This window comes from Candoia aspera, chromosome 3 (genome assembly GCF_035149785.1).
Source record: "Candoia aspera isolate rCanAsp1 chromosome 3, rCanAsp1.hap2, whole genome shotgun sequence".
In the NCBI taxonomy this organism is placed as follows: Eukaryota; Metazoa; Chordata; class Lepidosauria; order Squamata; family Boidae; genus Candoia; species Candoia aspera.
Genome location: NC_086155.1, coordinates 115,150,255 through 115,166,204, shown reverse-complemented (window position 1 = coordinate 115,166,204; position 15,950 = coordinate 115,150,255). Strand labels below are relative to the sequence as shown.

Below are 15,950 nucleotides of genomic sequence, written 5' to 3'. Positions count from 1 at the left end.
TTCTAATTATCTAGCTATTTTCCAGCAGCAGCCACCTGGGCCAGAAGTGTTATCAGACCTGGAGAGCAGCACTGATTCGTCCTTGGAGGACTTTTCCTTTGAAGAATTTCCATCGTTGCCCAGTTCCCATGGGAGCTTGGAGGGGGAGATGGACTCCCATGAGACCCTGGAGGGAGGGAGGAACTCTGGAGAGGAGGGGGCTGAAATGGAATGTGAATCTGGAACGGAGGGTGATGTCATGAGCACTGATGGTGAGCAGGAGGGGGCCCCTATCCAGGCGGGAAAACACATGCGTAGTACAGAGGAGTTAAGCAGCCATTCAAAGAGACACAGATCAGACCCGCCTTAACTTTTGGGGTTTATCTGTCTGGGTTTTCTCACGCTTCTTCAGTTTGTTAGGATTTTCTGTCTAATGTAGCAGTAATAAACACTAGAGACCTATTCCTTGTCTCAGCGTGGTTCCTGGCTGTTAGGACACTTTCTGAATGAAATATATACCTACCAAGTGAATTGAGATGAAAGCTAGAAGCCTTTTATATACTCTCTGCTTGCACTGGAAACAACATGCATACTTTACAGGTTCCTATAGCCAGTTGCCTTGAACCCAGCCCTGAACATTCAAACCGATTTCTTGGATGCTGATTCAGTTTGTTTGTTTGATTTATATAGCTGCCCCTTCTCACATACGTGACTATAGGCATCTTACAATAAAAATAAATAAAATACATACAGTACAAAAAATAAAAACACATAGCAGCTGGGTGTTGTAAAACAAACATTAACATAACCAGGAGATGGGCTCTGTCTCACACTCAGGCCCTCAGGCTCAGGCACAAAACCAAGTTTTCAAGGCCTTGCAGAAGGCCAACAGGCCCCTACAGCCTCCAAACACCGACAGAGAACCTCGATGGCATCACTCAGACCACCTAAAGCGGACGTAGATGTTAACAGGAGGGGAGTGTCCGGCCTAGCCCAAGAATGACAAGGAAGCAATCCAGCCAAATTTCAGTTCATTATTTGCTTATACTGTATAGACAGAATCTTGCTAGACTAAACCTATACTACTCTAATCTAAAGGATATAACCTGGGAGACTCTAGGGCGTTACTATGCTGAATCTCTTTGTCTTCCCATGGTCCAGCTATGGACTGTGTTGTCTCTTGTGTTGGCCCCCTCCTTGGAATCTGCTCTCTCCTTCCTGAGAACCAGCTGTGTTTCTGTAGTCCATCACATTGAGAAAGTACTCGACCATGTGGTACCTCACAAAGGAAGGGCCATGGGCAAGACCTCTCCCCTCCATCAACACCGACTGAACCAACCCAGAGGAAGGAAGAGAACTAGCACAATACAGTGCTGCCCATTCCCAACTCCTGAAGCCAGTCCAGAAGGATACCAAGATTGATGGGACTGAAAGCTGCTGAGACATCAAGAAGAGCAAGGATGGATATGCCAAGAAGTCATCGAAGAGTGTGACCAATGCCACCTCAGTCCCATACCCAGGCCTGAACCTTTACTTAACAGGGTCCAGCTAATGCACTTCTTCAAGAGTCCTTTATACTGCAGTGCAGCCACTATCTCTGCAACCTTCCCTAAAAAAGGGAAGAATGGGGGCTGGACAAAAATTGTCCAGAATAGTAGGGTCTAGTGATAGCCTCTTGAGGAGGGGACACACCACTACCTCCTTAAGGGATAGCGGGACCACCCCTCTCTCAAAGAGGAATTAAGCACTGCCTGGACCCAGCCATACATCCCGCTCTTGGGCAGACTTAACTAACCAGGAGGGATAGGGGTCCAACACAGAGGTGGCTGAACTAACAGCCATGAGAACCCTGTCTACTTCCTCTAGCCCAACAGGAGCAACCCTCCCTTCCGCCAGATAACTCAGCCAGTCACAGCCCTTGCAGCTTCCACAGGAGGCGCTCCAAGTCCAGTCCAACTTAGAACAGATCCAATTGACTTTATCCATCAGTTGCTTTGCAGATGGATCCCAGGACCATGCTCTCCCAGGAGGGATCAAGTCACCCTAAACAAGGCCACTGGACAGCTAGCCGCAAATGCAATACAGGAAGAGAAATACCTATGTTTCATCACCCTCACCACCACAAGGTAGGCTCTGATAGTGGTGCCAGCCCGTGTTCTGTTGAGTTTGCTCCCCATCATCCTCCATCCATGCTCTAGGTGTCTCTACTCTCACTTACTTTCCCTTAGTTCCTCTGTGAACCAGAGGCTAAATCATCTGTTGAATACTGATTGTAGGTGTTGACTGCTGCCTCAAAAGCATCTTGGGTTTAGTGAACCCCTTGGAGAGGTTGGCTGGTTTTGTTAGTAGGGTTGAGGGGCCCATGAGCTTGGGAGGGGACCAACATGAGCAGGGGAGAGGGGAGGTCTCTGGAGGGTTGGGGGCAGCTATAAAATCTTGGTGATGACAGGTAGGAGGAGATTCTGTATGACGGGAGACAGGAGACTGGCTGCTCTGGGGATGGTGCCACAGGTATATTGTTCCAGTGGGGCATTCCAGGCACACCCCCCCCCATCTTGGCTCTCACCCACAGGTGAGGTTGCATACAGAAGTTTTTTTTATATTTGGACTTTCTGTTTTCCTGTACCTATTATCTGGACTCTTAGAGTGTTTCTAGACAATATTTTCTGCCCAGCCCTCTGACCTCATCTTCACCTACATTTAGTGACCACTGAAATCAAGAGGAACTTCTGAAGGGGAAATATCGTGTGAATTCACACTAAAAAAGTCTGTTACTGTGATGGAATATGAGGGTGACCCTGGAAGACAAGGGGAAGAGATGCCACCCAGGGAATGATCAGATGAAAGAGAAAGGAGCCTGCAACAGAGTAACGGCCAGAGAAAGAAACTTAGGAAGGGCCCGCCTTAAGATTTGTACTTTCAGACTTGCTAGATTGATGTCAGCCCTCCCAGGTAAACCAGACAGGAAACTTGACTAGATGAGCTAATTCTAGTTTATTGTAAGGCTACTTTAATAGAATCTAGCAAGTTTGAAAGTACAAACCTCCCGCACTCCCTATTTACTGCCTGAGAAGTTAGGGCAGGCCCTTCCTAAGTTCCTTTCTCTGGCCATTATTCTGTTGCGGGCTCCTTTCTATTTTATCTGATCTTTCCCTGGGCAACATCTCTTCCCTCTGTCTTCCAAGGTCACCCTCACATTCCATCACAATTACATGTAGGTCACCAGTTCTTCACTATGGCCTCTGTAATGAATGTGGGTAAACAGCAAGCTGATTCACCTAGAGGTGAGCACCAAGGATGCTAGACATCCAAATATGTTGTCCTGTTGGGATTGAAATCAAGCTGACAGCACTTGAAGCAGGTAGAAGGGTTAGTCCCTGCAGCTCCCACACACGTGGGAAAGAAATATTCCTCAGAAACATGGATGAAATGTAGATGGCTCTAGTATAAAGAGAACCAGTTGGTGTAGTGGTTAAGGCACCATGAATTCTAGTCCCGTCTTAGGCACAAAGCCAGCTGGGTGACCTTGGGCCAGTCACTCTCTCTCTGCCCCAGGAAGGAGACAATGGCAAACCACTTCTAAAAAAAACAACCTTGCCAGGAAAACTGCAGGGACTTGTCCAGGCAGTGACCAGGAGTCAAAAACTGAGTCAAAGGAACCAAAAAAAAGAAAAGAAAGAGAGAGAGAGAGAGAGAGAGAGAGAGAAAAGCAAAAAAGTAATTGTTTGGTTTTAATAAACTGAGCACACAGGAAAATACTGATCAATCTTTCCTCTATGTCAGTGTGGAATCAGTTCATAGCTGGAAAGTGAATACATATCATCAGACCAAAATTTAAAATCTGGTCTAGCAGAGTGAAGAAAAGCCATGAGTTTAGCTATAGTGTATGCTTGGTAAATCCACAGTTCTCGTTTCTCTTCCTAGTTCCATATTGTCAAACTTAACAATATTAAACCAAACCAGGACAATCCTCAAAAGGACTAAAGCGCATGCATCTGTGTCCCCTCCATTATTTTACGTTCCCACCATACTGAAGTTCACCTCCAGTCCTTTTTAAACATTCTGAGATGTCCAATACATTTGAAAGGGTATCCTTTGTCAAATTAAACAATCATAAGATCAAAAGATACATATTTAGCCTTCTTTAAAACCTATGTATTACTTTATTATGCCCACATGCCACTCCAATCAGGCCTAACCCTGACCAGCTTATAAACCTCCTCCAAAACAGTAATATATTTAAAACTAGGATACAACAAGGTGACCTGTGTCAAGGAACAATCAATACACAATCAGTCCCCAGGAGAAATAAGAACAACCCTTTTGTGCTGGTTAATGGCAGCAATAAAGACTGCTACGAACAACCCTTCGGGCCCCAAAACCTGCTGAAACAGCCAAGTCTTAAGAGCCATAAATATGTGTTTGTGTGTGAGAGTGTGTGTGTATTAATAGGAACTAGGAGGCCGTGAGCTCTAGTCCCACTTTAGGCACAAAGCCAGCTGGGTGACCTTGGGCCAGTCACTCTCTCAGCTCCAAGAAAGAGGCAATGGCAAACTACTTCTGAAAAACCTTGCCAAGAAAACTGCAGGGATTTGTCCAGGCAGTCTCCAAGAATTGGAAATTGGGGGAGTTTTGGTTAGAGAGGTTGCCTGTCCCTGTTATTTGGCAGTTCCTAAATGGCTTTTTTTCTTTTTAATCTGCAGACCTCCTTTTAAATGCCTTATGCCTGCTTCCCAACCACAAAGAATTTTCTGGAATGTGATACATAACACCTCTTTCATCTGTGGGAAAAGCAGTCAAGGTGAGCGGAGGAGGGGAGTTTGTGGAGTGGCTAATTAAATCTTGCTGTTCGGAAGCCAGAGCTAAAAGTGGCAATTTGGATGGTGTGAAATTAAGGACTGTATAAATCTTTCATCAAAAGCTTTGTATGCTTTCCTCAAGTTTCCATTATAAGCAAGCTCTCAGATGGAACTAGATGGGGAGTGCAGGGAAGCCTGTGGTGGATTTAAAATTAAAATTAAAGCTTGCAGGTAATATTCAGAATGGAAACAGCCTGAACACACATGGGAATAATAATTTTTTCAGTTTGTTTGCTTAAGTGAGGACTTCACAAATTATATAAAAATTACCGTTTTTACTATCACAACATGGAGGTCTACATCTACAGTCCAAACTTGCATCCTCACTGCATATTCAGTTTGTTATGCCTATATATTTGGATTTTTATTTTAGTTGCCATAAATATCTATAAGGCAGAAGAGTAGTAAAATATTCCAGGTGCTTCCAAAAAAGTGATTTGGGCCATCCCTGCAACCCCCCTCCCCAAATTTTTGGGTACCTATGGATTAACAAATCTATTATCAGATAAGGATTTGTCAATTTCAGTGTTCTAGGACCTTCTGTCACAAATGTGAACGAGAGTCTGGTTTTCTTTTCTGGACCCTATGATCTGCCCCGGCAACGAGTTTATAGTCTGAAAGTCAAGACGAGACTACTAAGTGCTTGGGGAAAGACCTCTGTCATCACTGGGGTAGCTCAAAGGGTTTGAGCATGCTATGTTACATGTGACTGATCTTAGTCTGACAATTTCCTCTTCATTTTCTTCACTTCTTTGTAACTTCCTTAATTGCGGCGTGGTATTTAACAAATTTGAAATCGTCTGGGATCCTTTTTATTGGACGATCTCCACAAGTTGGCTCCTACTCAGGCTTGGCTTCCTGAGCAGACTGTTTTACTGCTGCCCAACAACTCTGGCTCTCTGACATTTTCCCACACTCCCCATAATGATAATATAAAACCTATCTTTTTAGTTACAGTTTTCCTCACCACAAAGCATATTCATACAATTTCCACATTTTTTCCATTTAATAATTCATAATTTAGTTCTTTTCAATAACCGTTGCTTTTTCTCCTGTTTCCCTGCTTAATAATGGGGAAAGTAAAGCTTAGTAACGTTATTGTAGTAAATCTACATTACTATAAATAAATGAAAATTTTCTTTAATTTTATGTTTCCCAATCTCTGATTGCATACAATCCTGTTGCAGTGTGTTTGTTTGTTTGTTTATTCAATTTAAATGATTGTAAAAAGTGACTCTGGGCAACTTACAATTTTAGGTGCATTAAAACAAGAAATTAGATAAGAAAATAAGCATCTGGATTAGAAAAGAGAACAACAGAGTAACAGAATAAAAGAAATAATACAAATAACAATTTAATAAGATATCATGTTTTTTTTAAAGCTAAAAAGCAGACAGGGAGTAGAAGAAGAAATTCCTTACCCCATACTTCCCAGTTAAGCTCTTAGCAGCTTGTGGGGATGTGAAGAATTTTAATTAGGAAATTAATACAGAGGAGGCAAACACATGCTCTTTTCCTAACATCGCTCTCTGAAGCTAATCTGTCTGAACAGTTTTTAAATGTTAAAAGAGGCATTGGGAAAGTTATTTTGCAATCCCATTTAATCCAACAAACTCTGCACCCAAGTACATATGAGAATGTCAGCTTTAGTGTCAGATGTCTCATAACTTGTCTATGGTACTATTTTTTTTTCTTTCCAAACATACTAGTTGTGATGCATCCAGGGGTGCCAATGCAGACTTGAAATTCTGAGTTTTTTCTGACTGGGCAACCTCAGCATGGTCACTGCAAAACGCCAGGACAAGAACCTTAGAGTAATCCTACATCATGCCAGAGACTGCTCAACTGTCACACAAAGTACACCAACCAAATGTTATCCCAACAACACACAAATATATCAGTCAACCATCTACTATACATTATCCCAGCAGCCTAAGATCAACAGAGGCACTCAAAACAGTATTGTGTTTGAAGATATCAAACATAATCAGTGAGACGGAATTCCATATATTACACACTCACCTCTTCTCCTCCCACTACAGACTTAGCTTGCTACATCTTGGAGTAACCCTAGTTAGGAGGAATTAATCCCCTCCTTTTCCCAAAGCAGGTTAATTGCTGGCAAAACATCTAACAGTCCTGGATGAAAGTGCTGAACTTTATCACTGACCTGACTTTAAAAAGAAGATCTTTAAGCTGAAGGATCTTTACTGTCATTAGGACTTCCTTGGTTACACTGCAACCTTATACTTTCTTGACTATTTCTGTGATAAGTACTATAGTTCTGTACCTCTTTACTAATGATCAAGCTCCAAAGGCACTAACAATTCTTTTGTCTTGAGACAACCCATAATTGATGGCATGTCATGAGAATTAAGAAGCATTTATTACGTTCCAAACTCCAGCTTCAGACATCTTTGGCTCCAACTGGCCTTCAAATGTCATCTGAAACAACTGATTGACAAATAAGCCAAACTACCAGGCATTATCAATATGTTTTCAGCTTTGGTCACTTCACTTAACAGCAGTCTATAATTTACCCCATTCCTTCAAGTGTGCCTGATGGTCTCATCCTAACAAGACTTCAATTATTGTCTGACTTGGGCACTAAAACAAGGGTGACACATAAAGAAAGCCAGGAAGTCTTGCAATCTTAGAAATGCCCCATTCCATCCTAACAAAGAGGCCAGCGTACTCAGAACAGGAAATGGAAACAAGAGTTTTTCAAAAACTCCAAGTGAAGAATGAAGAATTCAGAGGTTTTGTTAGATTCAACATTTACAAAAATGACTTAATCTATAGTTCATTACAGGGCCAACCACCTATGTCTTCCAGCAGCCAAGAAGGGAAGTATTTCACATCAGTAAGAACAAAAATACAATATGTCATGTGCTGGAATTAGCCCAAGGACAAGAAGCCAGGTTCAATGCATGAACAAGGAGACTGCAGCCTACCCCATATATACTGCTTCATCACACTGCAACCTGACATAGGGGTGGTGGAAGGCATGTGTGAAGGAAGCAACTATAAAACTGAGGTCAATGGCATAAAATGTTCATCTAGTTATCTGTTGGCAGGAAAGGAGAAGGAGAAACCAACATGTGAAAAAAACATGCAGGCAACCAGCCACAGTTGGCTACTTCATTTGCATATATTCCTGATTGCCACACAGAACTAGCTTCCATAGCATTATAGAGGGGTGGGTATGGAATTGATATTTGGATGTCTTTTCTGTCAAAAGCTTTTCCAGTTATTCATAATTATTTCTATCTTACGCTATGTTACAATATTTGTGTTGAGGTCTCTTTGTTCTGTTGCTTGTTTTTACAGTATATTTTGAAGTGTTCTTCCTTTCCTTGTAATGAGTAAAACATGTTATGGTTTTAAGTGAAAACATTTTAATTTTTAAAAAGATATCTCACAGGGTGTTGAATAATTAATAGTTGTTTTACAGCACATCTGCTGAGATTGTCACAATTAAGCTACAGAATTCCTCTACAATAATTTTTTTTTAACTGTTCAGTCGTGTCTGATTCTCGAAGACTGCCTGGACAAGTCCCTGCAGTTTTCTTGATAACATTTTTCAGAAGTAGTTTGCCATTGCCTTCTTCCTAGGACTGAGAGAAAGTGACTGGCCCAAGGTCACCAGGCTGGCTTTGTGCCCAAGGCAGGACTAGAACTCACGGTCTCCTGGTTTCTAGCCTGGTGCCTTAACCACTACACCAAATTGGCTCATTCTACAATAATAGATACCATTTAAATAAGTTTTAGAAATGTACACTGGACAAAATAAGAGAGGTGCTTGTGACAGGTAAGCTGGGAATTAAATCTGATATTTGTCCCTGATACAAAGTTTGGGAAAAGACTTCAGTTTTGTCAATTCTCAAATAAATTCCATTTCACAGAATGATACCCAAGACTGCGTTAGCATACCTGAATGCATACAGTGGACTTTTCTTTCCTCCCCCTGCATTTTTAAAATCTGCTCCAGGAGGTTCCCCAATTTTCTAGGACAGGTTGAGAAGCATGGAGGACTTCACTTCAATGACAGGTGCAGTCCATTTGGTGGACAGACACAACAGGAATATATTTGTATAGCAAAATAACCAATTTTGATTTTCTAGTTGCAAGATTAAACAGATATATCCTCTGCTTCAGGAGAATATCTAATAGGCAAGTGAAAAAAAATTCTTTAAATGCAATGCTACACAGAACTCAAAGACAGAGAATCAACCCTATATACATAGCCTTTTATGCACACAATCCTACTCTGCATTATGATATATGTTCTAAGGCCACACTATGTTCTAAACAAAATGTTACATGTGTATTCATCAAGAGAAATACACATACTATAGAGCAGGGCTTCTCAACCAGGGTTCCGTGAGAGGTCACTAGGGGTTCCCTGGGAGATCACGATTTATTTAAAACATTATTTCAAATTCGGGCAACTTCACATTAAAGAGGTAAGTTTCATTCTTTATTTTTAGTTTAAAAACCCTGTTAATGCATACAGTACATACAGGCCTACACATGAAACAAATATAATAATTTTGTAACTTCTGGCCTATATTTGAGCCTGAATGTGCAGGGGTTCCCCAAGGCCTGAAAAATATTTCAAGGGTTCCTCCAGGGTCAAAACGTTGAGGAAGGCTGCTATAGAGAGTTATAAGGAGGATGGAGAGGTTGAATACAAATTGTTTGAGGGTGAATTACTATCAGAGGGAAGGAACAACTTATTTTCACCCTATTCCCCTCTCCCAAAAAAGCTACTCAGGTAGACTGGAAGATCTGATGCCAGAGTAGCAATGCTAAAACAGCTATCTGTGCAACAAATAATCAAAGGATTTCAGAAAACAAGACCCTAACCTTAACCCTCCCTTGTGCTATGAAATGCTCTCAAATAAATTATGGTTTTCTCCTGCTCTTGTAGCAGATATCCTCAGGTTTTTGGGGGGGGGGTTGCAGTATATGTGTATGTGTGTATATTATTTATGTGCCAGTTAACAGTATTGTCTGGTTTTACCTTTTCATGCATATTATTGTCATTTTCTCATGCAAGATAGCAGAAGAAGCTTGAATGAAACTACCTATGGTTAGCATAATTATGACTTGATTATAGTTAGATAATTTCTAACCAAGTTTTAATTTTGTATGATTAGTACTTCTAATGGTTTGTCTTCCATGAGCTACATGTGACTGACATGCTCTGCTAGAATTTTTATTCTGCTAAACACAAATAAATAATTTTTTCTGGGCTGCCCTATTGAAATAAACAATTATCCCCATACCTTCTTCTTGTTAGCAGGACAGATGTAGAAATTTTCAATGACTGTAACAATTCCAGGCTGTAGGTTTAATTTAGTATATAATGTTCCAAAATCTGAGGACCTGGGAGACAAGAAAAAAACAATAGTGGTATTCTGATGATCTGCATGTATTTCCAACTTTAAAAGATAACTAGGAAGTATGCAGTTCATGAATTATACGTTTGAAAATTGAAATACAGTAAATACCAAATTTCATGCAAGTAGGAAACCTAAATGACTTTGTAATATTTTTATAAAATATCCGCTTCTGAAAAGCAAAAACATTGAATCTATCAGAAGAAAAGATAAGTTCTGCAACAAAGAATAAAATTTGTCAAGCACAAGTATAAAAGAGAAAACCCTAAAAAGACTTTAAATCTAGCTACCACACAAAACATTTTAATTTAAATCCTACCTTCAAAATGAACAGTTAAAGGGACTGATAATTTAAAACATACAAAGAAACAAAAAATACAACTCTACAAAGAGTACAACAAAAAATAAAATAGTTGATCGTTAGAGAGTTGGTTAGAAAGATGTGCTTTGCAGATTTCCTAAAAGCAGAGAGAATGGGAGCCAAATGCAACTTGTGATTACATTTCTCCTCTTCTTTTTAACAGCTTTCAGTTTGCAGAATACATTTTCACTAATCCTAAAGTAATACTGAAATATACTCTTTAATTCACTGTTTTAATTCACACAGGGTTTAGAGAATTTTAATTATTTTTTCTTTGACAATATAGATACAATTAATCAAGAAATATATTTGTAACAACACTGTACAGCAAAAGGCAATTTGTAATAGCAGTTGAAATGCTTTCATGAAAGCTTAGAGCAGAAGTTTATTATGTTATTCTTTTCACAACCTTATAAACAGAAAAGAGAATTACTGAGAAATCTGAGGGGACTAAGAATCATTCTTCTGATATATGAGGTACCCTTCAAACTGTATCTGCTCTACCACTGTGTTTTCAAAATAAAATGGATTGCAACACAATGGAAACACACATTATGATAAGTCCTGCTCTCAGCAAAGCAATGGAGAGGAAAAGACAGATTGGGTTAAACAGGAAATCTTGTTTGCATACCCTTACACATCACAACACCTATTAGGTAGCTGAACAGGTGCCATATATTTGATGCAGATCTGAATGTGGTACTATAGCATTTTAGGGGAGACACACGTGCATTTTGGCTCGAAGGCTCCTTGAAAAGTACTTCTTAGAAAATTCTCCATGCCAATTCCCGTGATAGTAAATGGCCAAAAGATTGGGGATCAGGTAGAAAGACTAATCACATCCATTCAAAACTCAGCCAGTTTAAAAAAACAACATATAATATTGCTGCATTTCCTAACAGACTCCTACAAATGTATTAGACTACAACTCACATAACTTCCAGACAGCATGTTTTGTTTGAGTGCTGGCTGGTTGCTGTAGGCCTTATAGCCGAGCACATATGGAGACTACCAACTTGGAGAAGACTACAATATGACAGCTGTTTATTTAAAGCAACTCACACCAGCATGGGTAAATGCATGAAAAGACACTTTTAATTGCAAAGTTGTGAAAATCTATAATGTATCAATTTCATGACCTTTGTTGTTTTAAAAATGTCAAACCTAGCTCAACTATAAACAGTCAGTCAAGCCCTTGAGAAAGGCAATTTCTTTAAAACACATCATCTTCAGGATCATTTTTAGGAATTTTTAAACCAGCAGGAAGAAGAAAAAAAATTGAACAAAATGTATTTATAACATACCTTATATAATTGCCTCTCAAAACACCTACAGATTCCTAATATATTCCCAAACACTAAAATCATTGATTGTTGTTATGCACAGCTGAATGTAACTGAAAGAAACTAAGGGGCATTCTAACTGATATAATTAGCCAGTTCACCTGTCTGCCTGCACCCTCCTTGAATTCTTTTAGGACTTTTGGAAACAGGAAGCAGGAAAAATTCCAGACCATAAAAGGTACAATGCCCATACAATATATTCAATGGGGATCTTAGTACATGTAGACAGATGTGAGAGTCAGTGCAGCACATAGTGACCATTTACATAATGCTAAAAGACAAAAAATCTCACCAAAACAAGTTGGCAAAAGGTGGTACAAATCTGCATGGAAGCTGAGAGTTAATATAGATGTATAGTGCAAATTTGGAATGACAATATAGCACACCTCACCACCACGAGAAAGAACGTGTCCAGGTGGCCTGTTTTATCTACTCAGTTTGCTGTCCAGAAATTAGCTATTGATTGTAATCTTACAGTCCCTGCAATCCTTCTTTTAGGATTTTTTATCTTTATACCAACTTGAATTAATCATCCTTTAAAAGTAGCGCACTCTTCTATGGCCATTCTAGGCCAGTGCTGATAAAGAACAGGGCACATCAAGAAAGGGTTTTCTCATTTCAGTTCCAGTCCTCTGATTTGCACAAGAAAGACTGGTTCTGTTTCACTTTCTTGAAATTTAGTTTCTATATATTCTTTTTATTCTGAGTAACAAGATTCGTAAGGTGGATTTTATTCCTCAATGATATGAGAAGAAATCATAATAGAGTTTCCTCAATTTGTCTGCATTTAGATTTTGATACAATTGTGCAAAGGATTTATAATGCAATTGAATCCTGAATCCATTCGGTTAAAAGCAAGGACGTCAAGAAGCAAAAGGACCACATTTGTTTATGGGGATGGTTGCTGGTATCCTTAACCTCTCTCTGGAGGGAAAAGGGAGCACCAGGAAAGGAACTTGCACTACCTCTATTAAAGGCAGACACTGAGGATATCTGATTTTTAGTCAGTGATGGAGAGGCTATCGTAATTGTTCCTGAAATTGATCATATAAAATTTTAAAAGCCAATTAAATTATCCCATCTGAAAACCCAATAAAAATAGGTCCAGGTAAACAATATAAGCCACATGTATCTGTGTTGCAAGGTCATCATTATCTTTATAGCCTTAGCCAAGAATGGAAATTTGAGACTAGTCAGTAGCTTCTAATCTCTTCTTGGTCAAGGGAAGGTTTCTTTAATAATGGTCATCACTGTCTCCTTTAGGGATGGAAGGACAGACCAAAAGCACTAATTTACTTCTTACTGTGGGTTCAGTCCTCTTCCAACCAATTTAACTAGCCAGGAGAAGCAAGAATTAAACAAGCAAGTGGCAGCCCATATCATTCCGGACAGGCTTGTCTGAATCCTTGAGATCCATAAGCTGAGAAGAATTCAAAACAACAGCTCAAACAGTTGCCATTGTTAAATCATTATACTCTGCTTCAACATTGGAAACCAAGTTGAGCTGGATCCAAGCAATTCTGTATGTAAAGAATACTCAGACTGATCACAATGAGCTACACAGCAAGAAAAGATGCAGAGCTTATTCTCAGCAGATGCTATGAAGAAAGAATTCTTTGCTGCACCCATCTCCATGGAATATTGCCACAAATGAGCTTTAGTCTATGTGAGATGGATACACATCTATCATTCTTCTCAAGAGCACTGATGATGTTACCTAGTCAGGTAATGAAACATCTGAAAGCAAACAGCCAAGCTCAGAGAGCACCAACCTCAGAAAGCACTCCACAGTTCAACCCTGAGCTACATATATTCTCTTCTATTATTTCCATAGTCCATAAATCAGCCAGTGTTTTGACAGTATCACTAAGAAGGCAGGAAAATCCTCAAGGAAACTATTTGGATCCATAAGGAAACATAGGGTACATAACTGTAACTGTCCACTACCAGTGGATAAGCACCAGTGGACTGCCTAAAATATGATTAACAGAGTTACCAAGAGCTCGTCCAGCTTAATGGAGTTCCAGATCTAGAGTACACTCTTCTGCATTCATGGGGTAGAGACCGCTTGGAACAGGTCCATGGCTGCCACAGAGGGCCTGGTCTCCTGAGGTGCTCCTGCTTGAACAGCTACAGGTGGACACTGGCACCTGAAGTCGATCAGTGATCTGCCATTGTTTCCCTACAAAGGCTAGATTGAAATCTCTCACCATATCTAGTGTTGCCAGTAATCATCCCAATACTAGACCTCAGTGGGAGAAATTATATGCCTTTATCCAACAAAAGGGAGGCCTCTCTGCAGGCATGCACACACACTTCCATACAAACATACATAAACAAACCAGAATGGAGAAACCCTGGATTTCAAGCCTTGTTCGAGGCCTCCCAAACACTGTTTGGTATTACCCAGAGTTTCATAGGCCCTGGGCCAACACTAAGCCCACTGAGGTCAAGCAGATGGAAAAAAAACTAACCCAAGCTCCTCTGGTATTAATAACAAGTAGCCAAGGACCCCAGCAATCTAATGCAAAGGAAGGACCTTCAGACACAGACTCAAGAAGGAAAGCAGCAAGATCACTCATCTACTAGTTCTCCTTCAAGTACTGTAGCTGCCAACCTCTCTTTCTTTCTGAGATTGCTACAATAGCTCCTGCTTCTTTGAATTTACATCCAAGAACTCTGAGTTTTCTGAAATTCTTAAGGTTCAAATCTGAATTTAATTTCCTATTACATGCTGTTCATTTCTTTTTCCATAATGAAGTTTTATATTTCTTTGACACAGTGTTTTCCTGAGTTCACAACAGCAGCAGCAGCAGTTGGGGTAGCTGCTGAGTCAGCCTTGAAAAGTAAAAGGAAGCTGCTGCTACTGAGGAACCATCGTTTTCCAAATCAGGAGTCTCAACGGCTGTATTGTCAACTGCCCTATCATTGCTCCAACATCACCTCCTGGCCTCACCAAGCCAAAGGGGATCATGCACCTCCTAACGTGGCCAGAACATTTTGTAAAATCACAAGGAAAGCATTACAATCCCTTTTTTCCTGTATCTTCCAATGTATCATCTGGATGTGTGAATTGGGGACTATGAGAAGACTGGCAGGAAGCATTGTTTTAAAATTCAAAAGACATGCTATTTTTTCATGCAAAGTCAACTAGGTAATGATAAAGTCGGGGCAAATCAGGCACAGGCAAGTATCAGTATGCTGAAATCACCAGAACGACTAAACACTTGCAACCACAACTGTGGCTGAAGGAGCTTAATTTATTTTATTTTTATTTTTTATTTTCTATCTCGCCTTTATTATTTTTATAAGTAACTCAAGGCAGGGAACATACCTAAGACTCCTTCCTCCTCCTATTTTTCCCACAACAACAACCCTTTGAGGTGGGTTGGATTGAGAGAGAGTGACCAGCCCAAGGTCACCCAGCAGGCTTTTGTGCCTACGGCGGGACTAGAGTCTCCTGGTTTCTAGCCTGGTGCCTTAACCACTAGACCAAACTGGCCCAGGTAAAATGCCCGTTTCCGATATACCACCTCACCTATTGCAACTTAGTTGCTTCCCTCTGTAGCACACACTGTGCAGTTCAAATAAGTGGGCATGGTCAGGTCAAGTCCCTTCTTGAAGCCCAAGACAGGTGAGATCAGGGTCAAAACAATTTTAAGCAGCAGAGAAGAGAATTCAGCACCATGGACAGTATCCAAGAGTACAGTGCTGCTTGGACTTCTGTTCCATATTTCAGGATGTTGCCTTGGCATAAGACTGACATGAACTGGAATCCAATGTAAGATGAAAAGATTTGTGTGATAGATGGTTCTCCATTCTGGAAAGAGCTAGCTGTGGCCTTTAATGGGCTGTTGTCTGATTTTGTACTTGTTAACTTCTGCAGGATCAGGGAGATAGAGATACCATTTTAAAAAATGACAGTAGAGAGGACAAAAGATATTCCTAAAGTATTGCCATTGATTTATATGAATTTTCTCTACAATGAGATGCTTATTTTCTC

The 15,950-nt window shown here is 40.2% G+C and overlaps 1 protein-coding gene across 2 annotated transcripts in view; it reads right to left on the bottom strand.

The window, feature by feature from the left end:
• Positions 1 to 15,950, bottom strand: part of SORCS2 (sortilin related VPS10 domain containing receptor 2) — a 125,801-nt gene that overhangs the window by 82,383 nt on the left and 27,468 nt on the right. For both annotated transcript variants that reach the window (XM_063298683.1, XM_063298684.1), the window contains exon 3: positions 10,130 to 10,229. In XM_063298683.1, the coding sequence (XP_063154753.1) occupies positions 10,130 to 10,229 (100 nt within the window). The remainder of the gene's footprint in view (positions 1 to 10,129; positions 10,230 to 15,950) is intronic.